The 25,304-nt window shown below is 49.0% G+C and overlaps 1 protein-coding gene across 3 annotated transcripts in view; it reads left to right on the forward strand.

Moving 5' to 3' along the window:
* Positions 1–25,304, forward strand: part of VPS54 (VPS54 subunit of GARP complex) — a 243,712-nt gene that overhangs the window by 94,865 nt on the left and 123,543 nt on the right. For all 3 annotated transcript variants that reach the window (XM_063918442.1, XM_063918445.1, XM_063918444.1), the window contains 2 exons: positions 11,383–11,420; positions 24,130–24,261. In XM_063918442.1, coding sequence (XP_063774512.1) covers positions 11,383–11,420; positions 24,130–24,261 — 170 coding nt within the window. The remainder of the gene's footprint in view (positions 1–11,382; positions 11,421–24,129; positions 24,262–25,304) is intronic.

A 25,304-nucleotide genomic window follows, 5' to 3' on the forward strand; every position in this document is an offset into this window, starting at 1 on the left:
CAACCATAAAGAAATATACAGTACACTGGGGAGGGAACCAGGCAGACCAGATGGACTACCTGGTCGCCAGCTTCCTATGATTCTCTGGCGTTGTACTTACTCAATTCTGTAATCTGAATTTGCACACTTTTAATTTTTCTCTATCGTCCTAGTGGATGCTGGGGTTCCTGAAAGGACCATGGGGAATAGCGGCTCCGCAGGAGACAGGGCACAAAAAGTAAAGCTTTAGGATCAGGTGGTGTGCACTGGCTCCTCCCCCCATGACCCTCCTCCAAGCCTCAGTTAGATTTTTGTGCCCGGCCGAGAAGGGTGCAATCTAGGTGGCTCTCCTAAAGAGCTGCTTAGAAAAGTTTAGCTTAGGTTTTTTATTTTACAGTGAGTCCTGCTGGCAACAGGATCACTGCAACGAGGGACTTAGGGGAGAAGAAGTGAACTCACCTGCGTGCAGGATGGATTGGCTTCTTTGGCTACTGGACATTAGCTCCAGAGGGACGATCACAGGTACAGCCTGGATGGTCACCGGAGCCTCGCCGCCGGCCCCCTTGCAGATGCTGAAAAGAGAAGAAGGTCCAGAATCGGCGGCAGAAGACTCCTCAGTCTTCTTAAGGTAGCGCACAGCACTGCAGCTGTGCGCCATTGCTCTCAGCACACTTCACACGGCAGTCACTGAGGGTGCAGGGCGCTGGGAGGGGGGCGCCCTGGGAGGCAATGTAAACCTATTTTTTGGCAAAAAATACCTCACATATAGCCTCCGGGGGCTATATGGAGATATTTAACCCCTGCCAGAATCCGTTGAAGAGCGGGAGACGAGCCCGCCGAAAAAGGGGCGGGGCCTATCTCCTCAGCACACAGCGCCATTTTCCCTCACAGAAAGGCTGGAGGGAAGGCTCCCAGGCTCTCCCCTGCACTGCACTACAGAAACAGGGTTAAAACAGAGAGGGGGGGGCACTAATTTGGCGTTAGAAATATATAAAAAGATGCTATAAGGGAAAACACTTATATAAGGTTGTCCCTATATAATTATAGCGTTTTTTGGTGTGTGCTGGCAAACTCTCCCTCTGTCTCTCCAAAGGGCTAGTGGGTCCTGTCCTCTATCAGAGCATTCCCTGTGTGTGTGCTGTGTGTCGGTACGTGTGTGTCGACATGTATGAGGACGATGTTGGTGAGGAGGCGGAGCAATTGCCTGTAATGGTGATGTCACTCTCTAGGGAGTCGACACCGGAATGGATGGCTTATTTAGGGAATTACGTGATAATGTCAACACACTGCAAGGTCGGTTGACGACATGAGACGGCCGACAAACAATTAGTACCGGTCCAGACGTCTCAAAAACACCGTCAGGGGTTTTAAAACGCCCGTTTACCTTAGTCGGTCGACACAGACACGGACACTGAATCCAGTGTCGACGGTGAATAAACAAACGTATTCCTTATTAGGGCCACACGTTAAGGGCAATGAAGGAGGTGTTACATATTTCTGATACTACAAGTACCACAAAAGAGGGTATTATGTGGGATGTGAAAAAACTACCTGTAGTTTTTCCTGAATCAGATAAATTAAATGAAGTGTGTGATGATGCGTGGGTTCCCCCCGATAGAAAATTATTGGCGGTATACCCTTTCCCGCCAGAAGTTAGGGCGCGTTGGGAAACACCCCTTAGGGTGGATAAGGCGCTCACACGCTTATCAAAACAAGTGGCGGTACCGTCTATAGATAGGGCCGTCCTCAAGGAGCCAGCTGACAGGAGGCTGGAAAATATCATATAAAAGTATATACACACATACTGGTGTTATACTGCGACCAGCGATCGCCTCAGCCTGGATGTGCAGAGCTGCGGTGGCTTGGTCGGATTCCCTGACTAAAAATATTGATACCCTTGACAGGGACAGTATTTTATTGACTATAGAGCATTTAAAGGATGCATTTCTATATATGCGAGATGCACAGAGGGATATTTGCACTCTGGCATCAAGAGTAAGTGCGATGTCCATATCTGCCAGAAGATGTTTATGGACACGACAGTGGTCAGGTGATGCAGATTCCAAACGGCACAAAGGTGTATTGCCGTATAAAGGAAGAGGAGTTATTTGGGGTCGGTCCATCGGACCTGGTGGCCACGGCAACTGCTGGAAAATCCACCGTTTTTACCCTAAGTCACATCTCTGCAGAAAAAGACACCGTCTTTTCAGCCTCAGTCCTTTCGTCCCTATAAGAGTCATATTTGCCCAGGGATAGAGGAAATGGGAAGAAGACTGCAGAAGGCAGCCCATTCCCAGGAACAGAAGCCTTCCACCGCTTCTGCCAAGCTCTCAGCATGACGCTGGGACCGTACAGGACCCCTGGATCCTACAAGTAGTATCCCAGGGGTACAGATTGGAATGTCGAAACGTTTCCCCCTCGCAGGCTCCTGAAGTCTGCTTCACCAAGGTATCCCTCCGACAAGGAGGCAGTATGGGAAAAAATTCACAAGCTGTATTCCCAGCAGGTGATAATCAAATTACCCCTCCTACAACAAGGAAAGGGGTATTATTCCACACTATATTGTGGTACTGAAGCCAGAAGGCTAGGTGAGACCTATTCTAAATCTAAAAAAATTTGAACACTTACAAAGGTTCAAATCAAGATGGAGTCACTCAGAGCAGTGATAACGAACCAGGAAGAAGGGGACTATATAGTGTCCCGGGACATCAGGGATGCTTACCTCCATGTCCCAAATTTGCCCTTCTCACTAAGGGTACCTCAGGTTCGTGGTATAGAACTGTCACTGTCAGTTTCAGACGCTGCCGTTTGGATTGTCCACGGCACCCCGGGTCTTTACCAAGGTAATGGCCGAAATGATGATTCTTCTTCGAAGAAAAGGCGTCTTAATTACCCCTTACTTGGACGATCTCCTGATAAGGGCAAAGTCCAGGGAACAGTTGGAGGTCGGAGTAGCACTATATCGGATACTGCTACAACAGCACGGATGGATTCTAAATATTCCAAAATCGCAGCTGATCCTGACGACACGTCTGCTGTGCCTAGGGATGATTCTGGACACAGTGCAGAAAAAGGTGTTTCTCCCGGAAGAGAAAGCCAGGGAGTTATCCGAGCTAGTCAAGAACCTCCTAAAACCAGGAAAAGTGTCAGTGCATCATTGCACAAGGGTCCTGGTAAAAATGGTGGCTTCCTACGAAGCAATTCCATTCGGCAGATTTCACGCAAGAACTTTTCAGTGGGATCTGCTGGACAAATGGTCCGGATCGCATCTTCAGATGCATCAGCGGATAACCCTATATCCAAGGACAAGGGTGTCTCTCCTGTGGTGGTTACAGAGTGCTCATCTTCTAGAGGGCCGCAGATTCGGCATTCAGGATTGGATGCTGGTGACCACGGAGGCCAGCCCGAGAGGCTGGGGAGCAGTCACACAAGGAAAAAATTTCCAGGGAGTGTGATCAAGTCTGGAGACTTTTCTCCACATAAATATACTGGAGCTAAGGGTAAATTTATAATGCTCTAAGCTTAGCAAGACCTCTGTTTCAAGGTCAGCCGGTATTGATCCAGTGGGAAAAACATCACGGCAGTCGCCCACGTAAACAGATAGGGCGGCACAAGAAGCAGGAGGGCAATGGCAAAAACTGCAAGGACTTTTCGCTGGGCGGAAAATCATGTGATAGCACTGTCAGCAGTGTTTCATTCCGGGAGTGGAAACTGGGAAGCAGACTTCCTCAGCAGGCACGACCTCCACCCGGGAGAGTGGAAACTTCATCGGGAAGTTTTTCCACATGATTGTGAACCGTTGGGAAATACCAAAGGTGGACATGATGGCGTCCCGTCTGAACAAAAAACGGGACAGGTATTGCGCCAGGTCAAGAGACCCTCAGGCAATAGCTGTGGACGTTCTGGTAACACCGTGGGTGTACCAATCGGTGTATGTGTTCCCTCCTCTGCTTCTCATACCTAAGGTACTGAGAATTATAAGACGTAGAGGAGTAAGAACTATACTCATGGCTCCGGATTGGCCAAGAAGGACTTGGTACCCGGAACTTCAAGAGATGCTCACAGAGGACTTATGGCCTCTGCCGCTAAGAAGGGACTTGCTTCAGCAAGTACCATGTCTGTTCCAAGACTTACCGCAGCTGCGTTTGACGGCATGGCGGTGGAACGCCGGATCCTAAGGGAAAAAGGCATTCCGGAAGAGGTCATTCCTACCCTGGTCAAAGCCAGGAAGGAGGTGACCGCACAACATTATCACCACATGTGGCGAAAATATGTTGCGTGGTGTGAGGCCAGGAAGGCCCCACGAAGAAATTTCAACTCGGTCGATTCCTGCATTTCCTGCAAACAGGAGTGTCTATGGGCCTCAAATTGGGGCCCATTAAGGTTCAAATTTCGGCCCTGTCGATTTTCTTCCAGAAAGAATTGGCTTCAGTTCCTGAAGTCCAGAAGTTTGTCAAGGGAGTATTGCATATACAACCCCCTTTTGTGGCACTGTGGGATCTCAACGTAGTTCTGGGATTCCTCAAATCACATTGGTTTAAAACCAGTCAAATCTGTGGATTTGAAGCATCTCACATGAAAAGTGACCATGCTCTTGGCTCTGGCCTGGGCCAGGCGAGTGTCAAATTGGTGGGTTTTTTTCTCAAAAAAGCCCATATCTATTTGTCCATTCGGACAGGGCAGAGCTGCGGACTCGTCCCCAGTTCTCTCCCTAAGGTGGTGTCAGTGTTTCACCTGAACCAGCTTATTGTGGTGCCTTGCGCCTACTAGGGACTTGGAGGACTCCAAGTTGCTGGATGTTGTCAGGGCCCTGAAAGTATAGGTTCCAGGACGGCTGGAGTCAGGAAAACTGACTTGCTGTTATCCTGTATGCACCCAACAAACTGGGTGCTCTTGCTTCTAAGCAGACTATTGCTAGTTGGATGTGTAATACAATTCAGCTTGCACATTCTGTGGCAGGCCTGCCACAGCCAAAATATGTAAATGCCCATTCCACAAGGAAGGTGGGCTCATCTTGGGCGGCTGCCCGAGGGGTCTCGGCTTTACAACTTTGCCGAGCGGCTATTTAGTCAGGGGCAAACACGTTTGTAAAATCCTACAAATTTGATACCCTGGCTAAGGAGGACCTGGAGTTCTCTCATTCGGTGCTGCAGAGTCATCCGCACTCTCCCGCCCGTTTGGGAGCTTTGGTATAATCCCCATGGTCCTTTCAGGAACCCCAGCATCCACTAGGACGATAGAGAAAATAAGAATTTCTCTATCGTCCTAAGTGGATGCTGGGGTTCCTGAAAGGACCATGGGGAATAGCGGCTCCGCAGGAGACAGGGCACAAAAGTAAAGCTTTTACAGGTCAGGTGGTGTGTACTGGCTCCTCCCCCTATGACCCTCCTCCAGACTCCAGTTAGATTTTTGTGCCCGGCCGAGAAGGGTGCAATTCTAGGTGGCTCTCATAAAGAGCTGCTTAGACAGTTTAGCTTAGGTTTTTTATTTTACAGTGATTCCTGCTGGCAACAGGATCACTGCAACGAGGGACAGAGGGGAGAAGAAGTGAACTCACCTGCGTGCAGGATGGATTGGCTTCTTGGCTACTGGACATGAAGCTCCAGAGGGACGATCACAGGTACAGCCTGGATGGTCACCGGAGCCGCGCCGCCGGCCCCCTCGCAGATGCTGAAGCAAGAAGAGGTCCAGAATCGGCGGCTGAAGACTCCAGCAGTCTTCTAAGGTAGCGCACAGCACTGCAGCTGTGCGCCATTTTCCTCTCAGCACACTTCACACGGCAGTCACTGAGGGTGCAGGGCGCTGGGGGGGGGCGCCCTGGGAGGCAAATGAAAACCTTTTAAAAGGCAAAAAATACCTCACATATAGCCCCCAGAGGCTATATGGAGATATTTACCCCTGCCTAAATGTACTAAATAGCGGGAGACGAGCCCGCCGAAAAAGGGGCGGGGCCTATCTCCTCAGCACACGGCGCCATTTTCTGTCACAGCTCCGCTGGTCAGGACGGCTCCCAGGTCTCTCCCCTGCACTGCACTACAGAAACAGGGTAAAACAGAGAGGGGGGGCATATTAATGGCTATATATTTATATAAAAAGCAGCTATAAGGGAGCACTTAATCATAAGGCTATCCCTGTCATATATAGCGCTTTTTGGTGTGTGCTGGCAGACTCTCCCTCTGTCTCCCCAAAGGGCTAGTGGGTCCTGTCTTCGTATAGAGCATTCCCTGTGTGTCTGCTGTGTGTCGGTACGTGTGTGTCGACATGTATGAGGACGATATTGGTGTGGAGGCGGAGCAATTGCCAAATATGAGGATGTCACCCCCTAGGGAGTCGACACCGGAATGGATGCCTTTATTTGTGGAATTACGGGATAGCGTCAATTCGCTTAAGCAGTCGTTTGCCGACATGAGGCGGCCGGACAATCAATTAGTGCCTGTCCAGGCGCCTCAAGCACCGTCAGGGGCTGTAAAACGCCCTTTGCCTCAGTCGGTCGACACAGACCCAGACACAGGCACTGATTCCAGTGGTGAGGGCGACGAATCAACCGTATTTTCCAGTAGGGCCACACGTTATATGATTTTGGCAATGAAGGAGGCGTTACAATTAGCTGATACTACAGGTACCACTAAACAGGGTATTATGTGGGGTGTGAAAAAACTACCAGTAGTTTTTCCCGAATCAGAAGAATTAAATGACGTGTGTGATGAAGCGTGGGTTGCCCCCGATAAAAAACTGCTAATTTCAAAGAAGTTATTGGCTTTATACCCTTTCCCACCAGAGGTTAGGGAGCGCTGGGAAACACCTCCTAGGGTGGACAAAGCGCTAACACGCTTATCAAAACAAGTGGCGTTACCCTCTCCTGAGACGGCCGCACTTAAAGATCCATCAGATAGGAGGATGGAAAATATCCAAAAAAGTATATACACACATGCAGGTGTTATACTACGACCAGCTATTGCGACTGCCTGGATGTGCAGTGCTGGGGTAGTTTGGTCAGAGTCCCTGATCGAAAATATTGATACCCTGGACAGGGACAATATTTTACTGTCGTTAGAACAAATAAAGGATGCTTTTCTTTATATGCGTGATGCACAGAGAGATATCTGCACACTGGCATCACGGGTAAGTGCTATGTCCATTTCGGCCAGAAGAGCTTTATGGACACGACAGTGGACAGGCGATGCGGATTCAAAACGGCATATGGAAGTTTTGCCGTATAAGGGGGAGGAGTTATTTGGGGTCGGTCTATCGGATTTGGTGGCCACGGCTACGGCCGGGAAATCCACCTTTCTACCTCAAGTCACTCCCCAACAGAAAAAGGCACCGACCTTTCAACCGCAGCCCTTTCGTTCCTTTAAAAACAAGAGAGCAAAGGGCTATTCATGTCTGCCACGAGGCAGAGGACGAGGGAAGAGACAGCAACAGGCAGCTCCTTCCCAGGAACAGAAGCCCTCCCCGGCTTCTACAAAAGCCTCAGCATGACGCTGGGGCTTCTCAAGCGGACTCGGGGGCGGTAGGCGGGCGTCTCAAGAATTACAGCGCGCAGTGGGCTCACTCGCAGGTAAATCCCTGGATCCTGCAGATAATATCTCAGGGGTACAGGTTGGAATTAGAGACGTCTCCACCTCGCCGTTTCCTGAAGTCTGCTTTACCAACGTCCCCCTCCGAAAGGGAGACGGTTTTGGAAGCCATTCACAAGCTGTACTCTCAGCAGGTGATAGTCAAGGTACCTCTTCTACAGCAAGGGAAGGGGTATTACTCCACTCTATTTGTGGTACCGAAGCCGGATGGCTCGGTAAGGCCTATTCTAAATCTGAAGTCCTTGAACCTGTACATAAAGAAGTTCAAGTTCAAGATGGAGTCACTCAGAGCAGTGATAGCGAACCTGGAAGAAGGGGATTTTATGGTATCCTTGGACATCAAGGATGCGTATCTCCACGTTCCAATTTACCCCTCACACCAGGGGTACCTCAGGTTCGTTGTACAAAACTGTCACTATCAGTTTCAGACGCTGCCGTTTGGGTTGTCCACGGCACCTCGGGTCTTTACAAAGGTAATGGCCGAGATGATGATTCTTCTTCGAAGAAAAGGCGTATTAATTATCCCATACTTGGACGATCTCCTAATAAGGGCAAGGTCCAGAGAACAGCTAGAGATGGGATTAGCACTATCTCAAGAGGTGCTAAAGCAGCACGGATGGATTCTGAATATTCCAAAATCCCAATTAATGCCGACAACTCGTCTGCTGTTCCTGGGGATGATTCTGGACACAGTTCAGAAAAAGGTTTTTCTTCCCGAGGAAAAAGCCAAGGAGTTATCCGACCTGGTCAGGAACCTCCTAAAACCAGGAAAGGTGTCTGTACATCAATGCACAAGAGTCCTGGGAAAAATGGTAGCTTCTTACGAAGCAATTCCGTTCGGCAGATTCCATGCAAGAATTTTTCAAAGGGATCTGTTGGACAAATGGTCAGGGTCGCATCTTCAGATGCACCTGCGGATAACCCTGTCGCCAAGGACAAGGGTATCTCTCCTGTGGTGGTTGCAGGAGGCTCATCTATTGGAGGGCCGCAGATTCGGCATACAGGATTGGATCCTGGTGACCACGGACGCCAGCCTGAGAGGCTGGGGAGCAGTCACACAGGGAAGAAACTTCCAGGGAGTGTGGACGAGCCTGGAAAAGTCTCTGCACATAAACATTCTGGAACTAAGAGCGATCTACAATGCTCTAAGCCAGGCGGAACCTCTGCTTCAAGGAAGACCGGTGTTGATCCAGTCGGACAACATCACGGCAGTCGCCCATGTAAACAGACAGGGCGGCACAAGAAGCAGGAGTGCAATGGCAGAAGCTGCCAGGATCCTTCGCTGGGCGGAGAATCACGTGATAGCTTTGTCAGCAGTATTCATCCCGGGCGTGGACAACTGGGAAGCAGACTTCCTCAGCAGACACGATCTTCACCCGGGAGAGTGGGGACTTCATCCAGAAGTTTTTCACATGCTAATAAACCGTTGGGAAAAACCAATGGTGGACATGATGGCGTCTCGCCTCAACAAAAAACTGGACAGGTATTGCGCCAGGTCAAGAGATCCGCAGGCAATAGCTGTGGACGCGCTGGTAACACCTTGGGTGTATCAGTCGGTGGATGTGTTTCCTCCTCTGCCTCTCATACCAAAGGTATTGAGAATTATACGGCGAAGAGGAGTAAGAACGATACTAGTGGCTCCGGATTGGCCAAGAAGGACTTGGTACCCGGAACTTCAAGAGATGGTCACGGACGAGCCGTGGCCTCTACCTCTGAGAAGGGACCTGCTCCAGCAGGGTCCGTGTCTCTTTCAAGACTTACCGCTGCTGCGTTTGACGGCATGGCGGTTGAACGCCAGATCCTAAAAGGAAAAGGCATTCCAGAAGAGGTCATTCCTACCTTGATAAAGGCAAGGAAGGAAGTCACCGCGAAACATTATCACCGTATTTGGCGAAAATATGTTGCGTGGTGCGAGGATCGGAGTGCTCCGACGGAGGAATTTCAACTGGGTCGTTTCCTACATTTCCTGCAATCAGGATTGTCTATGGGTCTCAAATTGGGATCTATAAAGGTTCAAATTTCGGCCCTGTCAATATTCTTCCAAAAAGAATTGGCCTCAGTCCCTGAGGTCCAGACTTTTGTCAAAGGAGTACTGCATATACAGCCTCCTGTGGTGCCTCCGGTGGCACCGTGGAATCTAAATGTAGTTTTAGATTTCCTCAAATCCCATTGGTTTGAACCACTAAAGAATGTGGATTTGAAATATCTCACATGGAAAGTGACTATGTTACTGGCCCTGGCTTCGGCCAGGAGAGTATCTGAATTGGCGGCTTTATCTTATAAAAGCCCTTATTTAATTTTCCATTCGGATAGGGCAGAGCTGCGGACACGTCCGCATTTTCTCCCTAAGGTGGTATCAGCGTTTCACCTGAACCAGCCTATTGTAGTGCCTGCGGCTACAGACGACTTGGAGGACTCCAAGTTGTTAGACGTTGTCAGAGCCTTAAAAATATATATTTCAAGGACGGCTGGAGTCAGAAAATCTGACTCGCTGTTTATACTGTATGCACCCAACAAGTTGGGTGCTCCTGCTTCTAAGCAGTCGATTGCTCGTTGGATTTGTAACACAATTCAACTTGCACATTCTGTGGCAGGCCTGCCACAGCCTAAATCTGTTAAGGCCCATTCCACAAGGAAGATGGGCTCATCTTGGGCGGCTGCCCGAGGGGTCTCGGCATTACAACTCTGCCGAGCAGCTACGTGGTCAGGGGAGAACACATTTGTAAAATTTTACAAATTTGATACCCTGGCAAAAGAGGACCTGGAGTTCTCTCATTCGGTGCTGCAGAGTCATCCGCACTCTCCCGCCCGTTTGGGAGCTTTGGTATAATCCCCATGGTCCTTTCAGGAACCCCAGCATCCACTTAGGACGATAGAGAAAATAAGAATTTACTTACCGATAATTCTATTTCTCGGAGTCCGTAGTGGATGCTGGGCGCCCATCCCAAGTGCGGATTATCTGCAATACTTGTACATAGTTATTGTTAACTAATTTGGGTTATTGTTTAGGAAGCCATCTTTCAGAGGCTCCTCTGTTATCATACTGTTAACTGGGTTTAGATCACAAGTTGTACGGTGTGATTGGTGTGGCTGGTATGAGTCTTACCCGGGATTCAAAATCCTCCCTTATTGTGTACGCTCGTCCGGGCACAGTACCTAACTGGAGTCTGGAGGAGGGTCATAGGGGGAGGAGCCAGTACACACCACCTGACCTGTAAAAGCTTTACTTTTGTGCCCTGTCTCCTGCGGAGCCGCTATTCCCCATGGTCCTTTCAGGAACCCCAGCATCCACTACGGACTCCGAGAAATAGAATTATCGGTAAGTAAATTCTTATTTTACTTACCGATAATTCTATTTCTCGGAGTCCGTAGTGGATGCTGGGCGCCCATCCCAAGTGCGGATTATCTGCATTACTTGTACATAGTTACAAAAATCGGGTTATTATTGTTGTGAGCCATCTTTTCAGAGGCTCCGCTGTTATCATACTGTTAACTGGGTTCAGATCACAGGTTGTACAGTGTGATTGGTGTGGCTGGTATGAGTCTTAACCGGGATTCAAAATCCTTCCTTATTGTGTACGCTCGTCCGGGCACAGTATCCTAACTGAGGCTTGGAGGAGGGTCATGGGGGGAGGAGCCAGTGCACACCACCTGATCCTAAAGCTTTACTTTTTGTGCCCTGTCTCCTGCGGAGCCGCTATTCCCCATGGTCCTTTCAGGAACCCCAGCATCCACTACGGACTCCGAGAAATAGAATTATCGGTAAGTAAATTCTTATTTTTTTTCTTCTAACCTACTTTCTTCTTTTTTTTTTTGTTCCCAGTTAATAAATCCACGGCAGATCTGGAACAAGTACCTAAGGTAAATGAAGTTATTTTATTTTATTTGTTTTGACCTTTTTCTACAAAAGAACTAATATTTTTAAATCTTTTCTACTTTAACGTGTACACATTTACAGTAATTAATGTAGCATTTCAATGTGCTCTAAAGGATCATTTGTGTTTGAGATATGTGCTGTCTTTCATAGCTAGGTCTTAATCCTGCAGTTTATAAAAGCATGTTACAGTTCTAAAATTATTATTTAGTAAATGGTTTTTGTTAATGTAGAGTTCTTTTTGTTTCATATACTTCTGATAAATTCCATTTCACTTCTAGAAGCATCACAGGACAATATGAGATCTGTGGAATTCTCTTTATCTGGTTCTCACACATTATCCCCTTTTGTTTATATTGCATTTAATTGGAGATGGAATTTATTTGTCATGTACTGTACATTAGGACACTAGCAGTGTCTTTATGTGATTGACTTAAATCTATTTTCTCTGACGTCCTAGTGGATGCTGGGAACTCTGTAAGGACCATGGGGAATAGACGGGCTCCGCAGGAGACTGGGCACTCTAAAAGAAAGATTAGGTACTATCTGGTGTGCACTGGCTCCTCCCTCTATGCCCCTCCTCCAGACCTCAGTTAGAATCTGCGCCCGGCCAGAGCTGGGTGCTCCTAGTGAGCTCTCCTGAGCTTGCTAGAAAGAAAGTATTTGTTAGGTTTTTTTGTTTTCAGTGAGATCTGCTGGCAACAGACTCACTGCTACAAGGGACTGAGGGGAGAGAAGCAAACCTACCTGCGTGCAGCTAGCTTGTGCTTCTTAGGCTACTGGACACCATTAGCTCCAGAGGGTTCGAACACAGGGCCTGACCTCGATCGTCCGTTCCCGGAGCCGCGCCGCCGTCCCCCTTGCAGAGCCAGAAGACAGAAGAGAAGGAGATGAAATCGGCGGCAGAAGACTCCGGTCTTCATTAACGTAGCGCACAGCACTGCAGCTGTGCGCCATTGCTCCCACTGCACACCACACACTCCGGTCACTGTAGGGTGCAGGGCGCTGGGGGGGGCGCATCCTGGGCAGCAATAAAATACCTTTTGGCATAAAAATACACATAATACAGTCTGTGACTGTATATGTGTAAAACCCCCGCCATTTTTCAGTCAGAAACTGCAGGGAGAAGCCCGCCGCTGAGGGGGCGGGGCCTTCTTCCTCAGCACACCAGCGCCATTTTTCCTTCACAGTTCTGCTGGAAGCAGCTCCCCAGGCTCTCCCCTGCAGTATTCCTGATACAAGAAGGGTAAAAAAGAGAGGGGGGGCACATAAATTTAGGCGCAAATAATATATATTAAGCAGCTATTGGGAAAAATCACTCATTATAGTGTAAATCCCTGTGTTATATAGCGCTGTGGTGTGTGCTGGCATACTCTCTCTCTGTCTCCCCAAAGGACTTTGTGGGGTCCTGTCCTCAGTCAGAGCATTCCCTGTGTGTGTGCGGTGTGTCGGTACGGCTGTGTCGACATGTTTAATGAGGGTTACGTGGAGGCGGAGCAAGGGCAGATAAGTGTGGTGTCGCCCCCGACGGGGCCGACACCGGATTGGATGGATATGTGGAAGGTCTTAACAGACAGTGTCAACTCCTTACATAAAAGGTTTGATGACGCAGCAGCCTTGGGACAGCCGGGATCTCAACCCGCGCCTGCCCAGGCGTCTCAGAGGCCATCAGGGGCTCATAAACGCCCGCTAGCTCAGATGGTAGACACAGATGTCGACACGGAGTCTGACTCCAGTGTAGATGAGGATGAGACAAATGCACAGTCTACTAAAGCCATCCGATGCATGATTACTGCAATGAAAAATGTATTGCACATTTCTGATATTAACCCGGTTACTACCAAGAAGGGTATTATGTTTGGGGAGAAAAAGCAGCCAGTGACTTTTCCCCCATCTGATGAATTAAATGAATTGTGTGAGGAAGCGTGGAGTTCCCCCGATAAGAAACTAGTGATTTCTAAGAGGTTACTGATGGCGTACCCTTTCCCGCTAACGGATAGGTTACGTTGGGAAACATCCCCTAGGGTGGACAAGGCGCTCACACGCTTATCAAAAAAGGTGGCACTGCCGTCTCAGGATACGGCCGCCTTAAAGGAGCCTGCGGATAGAAAGCAGGAAGCTATCCTGAAGTCTGTGTATACACACTCAGGTACTATACTGAGACCTGCTATTGCTTCAGCATGGATGTGTAGTGCTGCAGCCGCATGGTCTGATACCCTGTCAGACAACATTGATTCCCTCGACAGGGATACTATTTTGCTAACCATAGAACACATAAAAGACGTCGTCTTATATATGCGGGATGCACAGAGGGACATTTGCCTGCTGGCATCTAGAATTAATGCAATGTCCATTTCTGCCAGGAGAGTATTATGGACTCTGCAGTGGACAGGTGATGCTGATTCTAAAAGACACATGGAGGTTTTGCCTTATAAGGGTGAGGAATTGTTTGGGGACGGTCTCTCGGACCTCGTATCCACGGCAACAGCCGGGAATTCAACTTTTTTACCTCAGGTTCCCTCACAGCCTAAGAAAGCACCGTATTATCATGTACAGTCCTTTCGGCCTCAGAAAGGCAAGCGGATCAGAGGCGCATCCTTTCTGCCCAGAGGCAGGGGTAGAGGAAAGAAGCTGCACCAGGCAGCCAGTTCCCAGGAACAAAAATCCTCCCCCGCTTCCTCTAAGTCCACCGCATGACGCTGGGGCTCCACAGGCGGAGCCGGGTGCGGTGGGGGCGCGTCTCCGAAACTTCAGCAACCAGTGGGTTCGCTCACAAGTGGATCTCTGGGCTGTACAAATTGTATCTCAGGGATACAAGCTGGAGTTCGAGGCGACTCCCCCTCGCCGTTACCTCAAATCAGCCTTGCCAGCTGCTCCCAGGGAAAGGGAGGTAGTACTGGCGGCAATTCACAAGCTGTACCTCCAGCAGGTGATAATCAAGGTTCCCCTCCTTCAACAGGGACGGGGTTACTATTCCACAATGTTTGTGGTACCGAAACCAGACGGTTCGGTGAGACCCATTCTGAATTTAAAATCCTTGAACACTTATATAAGGAAGTTCAAGTTCAAAATGGAATCGCTCAGGGCGGTTATTGCAAGCCTGGAAGAGGGGGATTTTATGGTGTCGCTGGACATCAAGGATGCTTACTTGGATGTCCCCGTTTACCCACCTCACCAGGAGTACCTCAGGTTTGTGGTACAGGATTGTCATTACCAATTCCAGACGTTGCCGTTTGGTCTGTCCACGGCACCGAGAGTATGTACCAAGGTAATGGCCAAAATGATGATACTCCTTCGGAAGAAGGGAGTTATAATTATCCCGTACTTGGACGATCTCCTTATAAAGGCGAGGTCCAGAGAGCAGTTGTTAGTCAGCGTAGCACTTTCTCGGGAAGTTTTGCTACAGAACGGCTGGATTCTGAATATCCCAAAGTCGCAGCTGATTCCTGCGACGCGTCTGCTCTTCCTGGGCATGATTCTGGACACAGAACAGAAGAAGGTGTTTCTCCCGGTGGAGAAGGCCCAGGAATTGTCATCTCTGGTCAGGGACCTCCTGAAACCAAAACAGGTGTCGGTGCATCACTGCACGCGAGTCCTGGGAAAGATGGTGGCTTCTTACGAAGCAATTCCCTTCGGCAGGTTCCATGCAAGGATCTTTCAGTGGGATCTGTTAGACAAATGGTCCGGATCGCATCTTCAGATGCATCGGTTGATCACCCTGTCCCCAAGGGCCAGGGTGTCTCTGCTGTGGTGGCTGCAGAGTGCTCATCTTCTCGAGGGCCGCAGATTTGGCATACAGGACTGGGTCCTGGTGACCACGGACGCAAGCCTCCGATGATGGGGGGGCAGTCACTCAGGGAAGGAACTTCCAGGGACTGTGGTCAAGTCAGGAGACTTCACTACACATAAATATACTGGAACTAAGGGCCATTTACAACGCCCTGCGTCAAGCAGAGCCCCTGCTTCAGAACCGACCAGTGCTGATTCAATCAGACAACATCACGGCGGTCGCCCATGTAAACCGACAGGGCGGCACAAGAAGCAGGATGGCGATGGCAGAAGCCACAAGGATTCTCCGATGGGCGGAAAATCACGTGCTAGCACTGTCAGCAGTGTTCATTCCTGGAGTGGACAACTGGGAAGCAGACTTCCTCAGCAGGCACGACCTACACCCGGGAGAGTGGGGACTTCATCCAAAAGTCTTCACGCAGATTGTAAACCGTTGGGAACGGCCACAGGTGGACATGATGGCGTCCCGCCTCAACAAAAAGCTAAAAAAATATTACGCCAGGTCAAGGGACCCTCAGGCGATAGCTGTGGAGGCACTAGTGATACCGTGGGTGTACCAGTCGGTTTATGTGTTCCCTCCTCTTCCTCTCATACCCAAGGTACTGAGGATAGTAAGAAAGAGAGGAGTAAGAACTATACTCATCGTTCCGGATTGGCCAAGAAGAACTTGGTACCCAGAACTACAAGAAATGATCTCAGAGGAACCATGGCCTCTGCCTCTCAGACAGGACCTGTTACAGCAGGGGCCCTGTCTGTTCCAAGACTTACCGCGGCTGCGTTTGACGGCATGGCGGTTGAACGCCGGATCCTAATGGAAAAGGGCATTCCAGATGAAGTGATTCCTACGCTGATAAAGGCTAGGAAAGACGTGACAGCACAACATTATCACCGTATATGGCGAAAATATGTTGCTTGGTGTGAGGCCAGGAAGGCCCCTACAGAGGAATTCCAGCTGGGTCGATTCCTGCACTTCCTACAGTCAGTAGTGACTATGAGCCTAAAATTAGGATCCATAAAGGTCCAGATTTCGGCCCTATCTATTTTCTTTCAAAAAGAACTGGCTTCACTGCCTGAAGTTCAGACGTTTGTTAAGGGAGTGCTGCATATTCAGCCCCCTTTTGTGCCTCCAGTGGCACCTTGGGATCTTAACGTTGTGTTGGGTTTCCTGAAATCCCACTGGTTTGAGCCACTTAAGACCGTGGAGCTAAAATATCTCACGTGGAAAGTGGTCATGCTATTGGCCTTAGCTTCGGCTAGGCGTGTGTCAGAATTGGCGGCTTTGTCTTGTAAAAGCCCTTATCTGATCTTCCATATGGACAGGGCAGAATTGAGGACTCGTCCCCAATTTCTCCCTAAGGTGGTATCAGCGTTTCATTTGAACCAACCTATTGTGGTGCCTGCGGCTACTCGGGACTTGGAGGACTCCAAGTTACTAGATGTAGTCAGGGCTTTGAAAATCTATGTAGCCAGGACGGCTGGAGTCAGGAAAACTGACTCGCTGTTTATCCTGCATGCACCCAACAAGCTGGGTGCTCCTGCTTCAAAGCAAACTATTGCGCGCTGGATCTGTAACACGATTCAGCAAGCTCATTCTGCGGCAGGATTGCCGCATCCTAAATCAGTGAAAGCCCATTCCACAAGGAAGGTGGGCTCTTCTTGGGCGGCTGCCCGAGGGGTCTCGGCTTTACAGCTTTGCCGAGCTGCTACTTGGTCGGGTTCAAACACATTTGCTAAGTTCTACAAGTTTGATACCCTGGCTGAGGAGGACCTTGCCTTTGCTCATTCGGTGCTGCAGAGTCATCCGCACTCTCCCGCCCGTTTGGGAGCTTTGGTATAATCCCCATGGTCCTTACGGAGTTCCCAGCATCCACTAGGACGTCAGAGAAAATAAGAATTTACTCACCGGTAATTCTATTTCTCGTAGTCCGTAGTGGATGCTGGGCGCCCGTCCCAAGTGCGGACTCTCTGCAATACATGTGTATATAGTTATTGCTTAACTAAAGGGTTATTGTTATGAGCCATCTGTTACTGAGGCTCAGTTGTTGTTCATACTGTTAACTGGGTATGGTTATCACGAGTTGTACGGTGTGATTGGTGTGGCTGGTATGAGTCTTACCCTGGATTCCAAATCCTTTCCTTGTTGTGTCAGCTCTTCCGGGCACAGTTTGCTTAACTGAGGTCTGGAGGAGGGGCATAAAGGGAGGAGCCAGTGCACACCAGATAGTACCTAATCTTTCTTTTAGAGTGCCCAGTCTCCTGCGGAGCCCGTCTATTCCCCATGGTCCTTACGGAGTTCCCAGCATCCACTACGGACTACGAGAAATAGAATTACCGGTGAGTAAATTCTTATTTTCTCTGACGTCCTAGTGGATGCTGGGAACTCCGTAAGGACCATGGGGAATAGACGGGCTCCGCAGGAGACTGGGCACTCTAAAGAAAAGATTAGGTACTGTCTGGTGTGCACTGGCTCCTCCCTCTATGCCCCTCCTCCAGACCTCAGTTAGAATCTGTGCCCGGCCAGAGCTGGGTGCTCCTAGTGGGCTCTCCTGAGCTTACTAGTAAAGAAAGTATTTATTAGGTTTTTTATTTTCAGTGAGCTTCTGCTGGCAACAGACTCACTGCTACGTGGGACTAAGGGGAGAGAAGCAAACCTACCTGCTTGCAGCTAGCTTGTGCTTCTTAGGCTACTGGACACCATTAGCTCCAGAGGGTTCGAACACAGGCACCTGTCCTCGATCGTCCGTTCCCGGAGCTGCGCCGCCGTCCCCCTCGCAGAGCCAGAAGAACAGAAGCTTGAAGACGACGATATCGGCGGCAGAAGACTCCTGTCTTCATTTAAGGTAGCGCACAGCACCGCAGCTGTGCGCCATTGCTCCCAGCACACTTACACACTCCGGTCACTGTAGGGTGCAGGGCGCTGGGGGGGCGCCCTGGGCCGCCCTGGGCAGCAATTGAAGTACCTTTTGGCAATAAAAATACATATATACAGTCTGGCACTGTATATATGTAAAAACCCCCGCCATTTTTTTACACAGAAAGCGGGACAGAAGCCCGCCACTGAGGGGGTGGGGCCTTCTTCCTCAGCACACCAGCGCCATTTTCTCTTCACAGCTCCGCTGGAAGCAGCTCTCCAGGCTCTCCCCTGCAGTATCCAGGTACAAGAAGGGTAAAAAAGAGAGGGGGGGCACATAAATTTAGGCGCAAATAAAACATATAAGGCAGCTATTGGGTAATCACTTATTATAAGTGAAAATCCCTGTGTTATATAGCGCTGTGGTGTGTGCTGGCATACTCTCTCTCTCTGTCTCCCCAAAGGACTTTGTGGGGTCCTGTCCTCAGTCTGAGCATTCCCTGTGTGTGTGTGGTGTGTCGGTACGGCTTTGTCGACATGTTTGATGAGGAGGGTTACGTGGAGGCGGAGCAAGGGCAGATAAGTGTGGTGTCGCCCCCGTCGGGGCCGACACCTGATGGGATGGATATGTGGAAGGTCTTAAACGACAATGTAAGCTCCTTACATAAAAGGTTTGATGACGCTGCAGCCTTGGGACAGACAGGGTCTCAGCCTGCGCCTGCCCAGGCGACTCAGAAACCGTCAGGGGCTCATAAACGCCCTCTATCTTAGATGGTTGACACAGATGTCGACACGGAGTCCGACTCCAGTGTCGACGATGATGAGGCACATTTACAGTCTAAAATGACCAAGGCCATCCGATACATGATTATTGCAATAAAAGATGTATTACACATTTCTGAGATTAACCCTGTTAATACCAAGAGGGTTTATATGTTTGGGGAGAAAAAGCAGCCAGTGACTTTTCCCCATCTGATGAATTAAATTAATTATGTGAAGAAGCGTGGAGTTCCCCTGATAAGAAGAGGTTACTGATGGCGTACCCTTTCCCGCCAATGGACAGGTTACGTCGGGAAAAATCCCCTAGGGTGGACAAGGCGCTGACACGCTTATCTAAAAAGGTGGCCCTGCCGTCTCAGGATACGGCCGCCCTAAAGGAGCCTGCGGATAGAAAGCAGGAAGCTATCCTGAAGTCAGTGTATACACACTCTGGTACTCTGAGACCTGCTATTGCTTCAGCCTGGATGTGTAGTGCTGTAGCAGCATGGACAGATACTCTGTCAGACGACATAGATTCCCTCGACAGGGATACTGTTTTGCTAACCCTGGGCCATATAAAAGACGTCGTCTTATATATGCGGGATGCTCAGAGGGACATTTGCCTGCTGAGCTCTAGAATTAATGCTATGTCCATTTCTGCCAGGAGGGTCTTATGGACTCGGCAATGGACAGGAGATGCTGATTCTAAAAAACACATGGAGGTTTTGCCTTATAAGGGTGAGGAATTGTTTGGGGACGGTCTATCGGACCTCGTGTCCACAGCGACAGCTGGAAAGTCGACTTTCTTGCCTCAGGTTTCCTCACAGCCTAAGAAAGCACCGTATTATCAAATGCAGTCCTTTCGTTCTCAGAAAGGCAAGAGGGTCAGGGGCGCATCCTTTCTTGCCAGAGGCAGGGGTAGAGGTAAGAAGCTGCAACATGCAGCCAGTTCCCAGGAACAAAAGTCCTCCCCTGCTTCCACTAAGTCCACCGCATGACGTTGGGGCTCCACAGGCGGAGCCAGGTGCGGTGGGGGTGCGTCTCCGAAACTTCAGCAACCAGTGGGTTCGCTCACAGGTGGATCTCTGGGCTGTACAAATTGTATCTCAGGGATACAAGCTGGAATTCTAAGCGACTCCCCCCTGCCGTTACCTCAAATCAGCCTTGCCAGCTTCCCCCATGGAAAGGGAGGTAGTACTGGCGGCAATTCACAAGCTGTACCTCCAGCAAGTGATTATCAGGGTCCCCCTCCTTCAACAGGGAAGGGGTTACTATTCCACAATGTTTGTGGTACCGAAACCGGACGGTTCGGTGAGACCCATTCTGAATTTAAAATCCTTGAACACTTATATAAAGAAATTCAAGTTCAAAATGGAATCGCTCAGAGCGGTTATTGCAAGCCTGGAAGAGGGGGATTTTATGGTGTCGCTGGACATCAAGGATGCTTACTTGCATGTCCCCATTTACCCACTTCACCAGGAGTACCTCAGGTTTGTGGTACAGGACTGTCATTACCAGTTCCAGACGTTGCCGTTTGGTCTGTCCACGGCACCGAGGATATTTACCAAGGTAATGGCCGAAATGATGATACTCCTTTGGAAGAAGGGAGTTATAGTTATCCCGTACTTGGACGATCTCCTCATAAAGGCGAGGTCCATAGAGCAGTTGTTGATCAGCGTAGCATTCTCTCAGGAAGTGTTGCAACAGCACGGCTGGATTCTGAATGTTCCAAAGTCGCAGCTGATTCCTACGACGCGTCTGCTTTTCCTGGGCATGGTTCTGGACACAGAACAGAAGAAGGTGTTTCTCCCGGTGGAGAAGGCCCAGGAATTAGCATCTCTGGTCAGGGACCTCCTGAAACCAAAACAGGTATCGGTGCATCACTGCACGCGAGTCCTGGGAAAGATGGTGGCTTCATACGAAGCCATTCCCTTTGGCAGGTTCCATGCAAGGATCTTTCAGTGGGATCTGTTGGACAAGTGGTCCGGATCGCATCTTCAGATGCATCGGCTGATCACCCTGTCCCCAAGGGCCAGGGTGTCTCTTCTGTGGTGGCTGCAGAGTGCTCACCTTCTCGAGGGCCGCAGGTCCGGCATACAGGACTGGGTCCTGGTGACCACGGATGCCAGCCTCCGAGGATGGGGGGCAGTCACTCAGGGAAGAAACTTCCAAGGGCTGTGGTCAAGTCTGGAGACTTCTCTACACATAAATATACTGGAACTAAGGGCCATTTACAACGCCCTGAGTCAAGCAGAGCCCCTGCTTCGAAACCGGCCAGTGCTGATTCAGTCAGACAACATCACGGCGGTCGCCCATGTAAACCGCCAGGGCGGCACAAGAAGCAGGATGGCAATGGCGGAAGCCACAAAGATTCTTCGGTGGGCGGAGAATCACGTGCAAGCACTGTCAGCAGTGTTCATTCCGGGAGTGGACAGCTGGGAAGCAGACTTCCTCAGCAGACACGACCTCCACCCGGGAGAGTGGGGACTTCATCAAGAAGTCTTCACACAGATTGCAAAGCGATGGGAACTGCCACAGGTGGACATGATGGCGTCCCACCTCAACAAAAAGCTAAAAAGATATTGCGCCAGGTCAAGGGACCCTCAGGCGATAGCTGTGGACGCCCTAGTGACACCGTGGGTGTACCAGTCGGTATATGTGTTTCCTCCTCTTCCTCTCATACCCAAGGTACTGAGAATAGTAAGAAAGAGAGGAATAAGAACAATACTCATTGTTCCGGATTGGCCAAGAAGGACTTGGTACCCGGAACTGCAAGAAATGCGCACAGAGGACCCATGGCCTCTGCCTCTCAGACAGGACCTGCTGCAACAAGGGCCTTGTCTGTTCCAAGACTTACTGTGGCTGCGTTTGACGGCATGGCGGTTGAACGCCGGATCCTAGCGGAAAAAGGCATTCCGGATGAAGTTATTCCTACGCTGATAAAGGCTAGGAAGGACGTGACAGCAAAGCATTATCACCGTATATGGCGAAAATATGTTGCTTGGTGTGAGGCCAGGACGGCCGCTACAGAGGAATTCCAGCTGGGTCGATTCCTGCACTTCCTACAGTCAGGGGTGACTATGGGCCTAAAATTGGGGTCCATAAAGGTCCAGATTTCAGCCCTATCCATTTTCTTTCAAAAAGAACTGGCTTCACTGCCTGAGGTTCAGACGTTTGTTAAGGGAGTGCTGCATATTCAGCCCCCTTTTGTGCCACCAGTGGCACCCTGGTATCTTAACGTTGTGTTGGATTTCCTGAAATCCCACTGGTTTGAGCCACTTAAGACCGTGGAACTAAAGCATCTCACGTGGAAAGTGGTCATGCTGTTGGCCTTAGCATCGGCTAGGCGTGTGTCGGAATTGGCGGCTTTGTCATGTAAAAGCCCATATCTGATCTTCCATATGGACAGGGCAGAATTGAGGACTCGTCCCCAATTTCTCCCAAAGGTGGTATCATCGTTTCATTTGAACCAACCTATTGTGGTGCCTGCGGCTACTCGGGACTTGGAGGACTCCAAGTTGCTGGACGTAGTCAGGGCTTTGAAAATATATGTTTCCAGAACGGCTGGAGTCAGGAAGACTACTTGGTCGGGTTCAAACACCTTTGCAAAGTTCTACAAGTTTGATACCCTGGCTGAGGAGAACCTTGTGTTTGCTCATTCGGTGCTGCAGAGTCATCCGCACTCTCCCGCCCGTTTGGGAGCTTTGGTATAATCCCCATGGTCCTTACGGAGTTCCCAGCATCCACTAGGACGTCAGAGAAAATAAGAATTTACTCACCGGTAATTCTATTTCTCGTAGTCCGTAGTGGATGCTGGGCGCCCGTCCCAAGTGCGGACTTTCTTCAATACGTGTATATAGTTATTGCTTAAGTAAGGGTTATTGTTATGAGCCATCCGTTGAGTGAGGCTCAGTTGTTGTTCATACTGTTAACTGGGTAAGGTTATCACAAGTTGTACGGTGTGATTGGTGTGGCTGGTATGAGTCTTACCCTGGATTCCAAAAATCCTTTCCTTATAATGTCCGCTCTTCCGGACACAGTTTCCCTAACTGAGGACTGGAGGAGGGGCATAGAGGGAGGAGCCAGTGCACACCAGATAGTACCTAATCTTTTCTTTAGAGTGCCCAGTCTCCTGCGGAGCCCGTCTATTCCCCATGGTCCTTACGGAGTTCCCAGCATCCACTACGGACTACGAGAAATAGAATTACCGGTGAGTAAATTCTTATTTTCACATCACCATAGTCTTATTCAGATTACCTTTACATGTTTTAGTCACCATGAAACTAACAGAAATACTATAATCGTATGAAACGTACGACTTATGTGAATGTCTGGCATGTTATTTCTTAGGCCGGTATCCAATTAGCTGCGTCAATTTACTGCAACTAATGGATTCAGCCGGAGCTATCCAATTAGCCCTGATGCGCGGTAGTTATTAGGGATTATGCTGCAGGTGCTCAGACACCCCGAAGCATAACCTGCAGTAAGCAGCCGTCAGAGCCGCGATAACACATGGGAATGGGGAGCGTATCCCGGATCCCATGTGCTATCGTACGATTGTGGGTCCTTTTTTGGTCGAGAAAAACGGCCTATAATTAGATACCATGATGACGAGCATCAGTCAGAAATTGTGAAAAAATATAGCATCTAATAGGGATACCAGCCTTATTGGTGATTGTAAGATACCGTATATACTCGAGTATATACGGTAAGTGCCTTCTTTTGTGCCACTTGTTCTGGAGTATATTAGTTTTGTTTGTAATTCAAAATAACATTGCTGTGAATTATTCTCATTTACTAAATACTGCCGAAATCCCGACAGCCGGCATGCCGACAACTATTCTCCCTCTTGGGGGTCCACGACTTCCCTGGAGGGAGAATAACGCGCCACCGTGCCCGCAGCGTGGTGAGCCCGCAAGGGGCTCTTTTGCGTTCGTCCCGCTGCCGGCATTCCGGCAGTCGGGATCCCAGAGCCGGTATGCTGGGCACCAGGATTACGAGCGCCGGCATACCGTAGTAGGCCCCTCAGTGTTGTGTGATGTGTTTGACAGCACACTATAGGATAGTACAGTACTATGTAGGAAGCCAGAGAGGAGCCACAGCTCCTGCTACCCTCCCTGCTATTTCACCGTGTGGCGGTGCTGGATGGGCTAGAGGGTTGTGGCATTCTGGAATAATAGCAAACTGTACAGCCTAACACCAATATTTAACCTTGCCATTTAGTTAACATATCATGGTGCCAACTATGAAAAAAGATCAGGTACACATTTTTTATTTTATTTTTGATTTCTTCCCAGATATTCATGAAACCAGACTTTGCCTTGGATGATTCCTTAACATTTAATGCAGTTTTACCATGGTCCCATTTTAGCGGTGCAGGTGGCAAAGGTAGCAGGGACACAGCCTCTTCTAAATTGCTTCAAGAAAAGGTAAGTCTGATGGACTGTTGTCATCTTTAGAAGAGTGCATTATAGATCAATGTCTCCCCGTTTATACCCCCGCCCATATGCCGCCTTTCTTACAACAGGTAGATTCTCTGTACTAGAGTGCATTGCTCTGTATTAATTTGGTTATATGCTCATAAATTATATCCATGTAACTCCCCTCATTGGTGGAGAGGACTTAAGCCAGTGGTGTACAGGAGGAGCACTGTAATCTGTCATTATCTAGAAGTGTTCTATTAAAGTAGATCTGTTGCCTACTTGTAGATCTCAGCAGACCTCTTACACTGGACCTTCTTATTTTCTATGGTATGTTACAGCTGTGTATCATTTTGTATTCACCTAAGGAGGTATATGGTTTTAGTGAGTTTTCTTCACTAGTTATAAAGTGTTCTTAAGTATTCAGTCGGTAAACATTTTAACATCTTACATGGTTCCGAGTGGCTCTGGTTTATAATATGAGGTTTTACTGATTTTTTTTTTTTTCTGGTCTGTGAATTTTAGAGACATTAAAACCTGCATACTGTATATGTCTGACAGTAGTTTCCCAATTTGTCACCTGACTCCCTTGTAACACAGCAACCAAGCAAAAAAGGAGTGTTTATTATTTAGTTATCAATATATGTAACAGAAATAATAAACACAAATCACCATTTTTAGTAAACCTTCTCAATTTTTTTTTATTTTTTTTTCATGGTCTTTCGTTCTACAGGTTGAGTATCCCTTATCCAAAATGCTTGGGACCAGAGGTATTTTGGATATCGGATTTTTCCGTATTTTGGAATAATTGCATACCATAATGAGATATCATGGTGTTGGGACCTAAATCTAAGCACAGAATGCATTTATGTTGCATATACACCTTATACACACAGCCTGAAGGTCACTTTAGCCAATATTTCTCTATCGTCCTAGTGGATGCTGGGGTTCCTGAAAGGACCATGGGGAATAGCGGCTCCGCAGGAGACAGGGCACAAAAAGTAAAGCTTTTCCAGATCAGGTGGTGTGCACTGGCTCCTCCCCCTATGACC

Source organism: Pseudophryne corroboree, chromosome 4 (assembly GCF_028390025.1).
Source record: "Pseudophryne corroboree isolate aPseCor3 chromosome 4, aPseCor3.hap2, whole genome shotgun sequence".
Lineage (NCBI taxonomy): Eukaryota > Metazoa > Chordata > Amphibia > Anura > Myobatrachidae > Pseudophryne > Pseudophryne corroboree.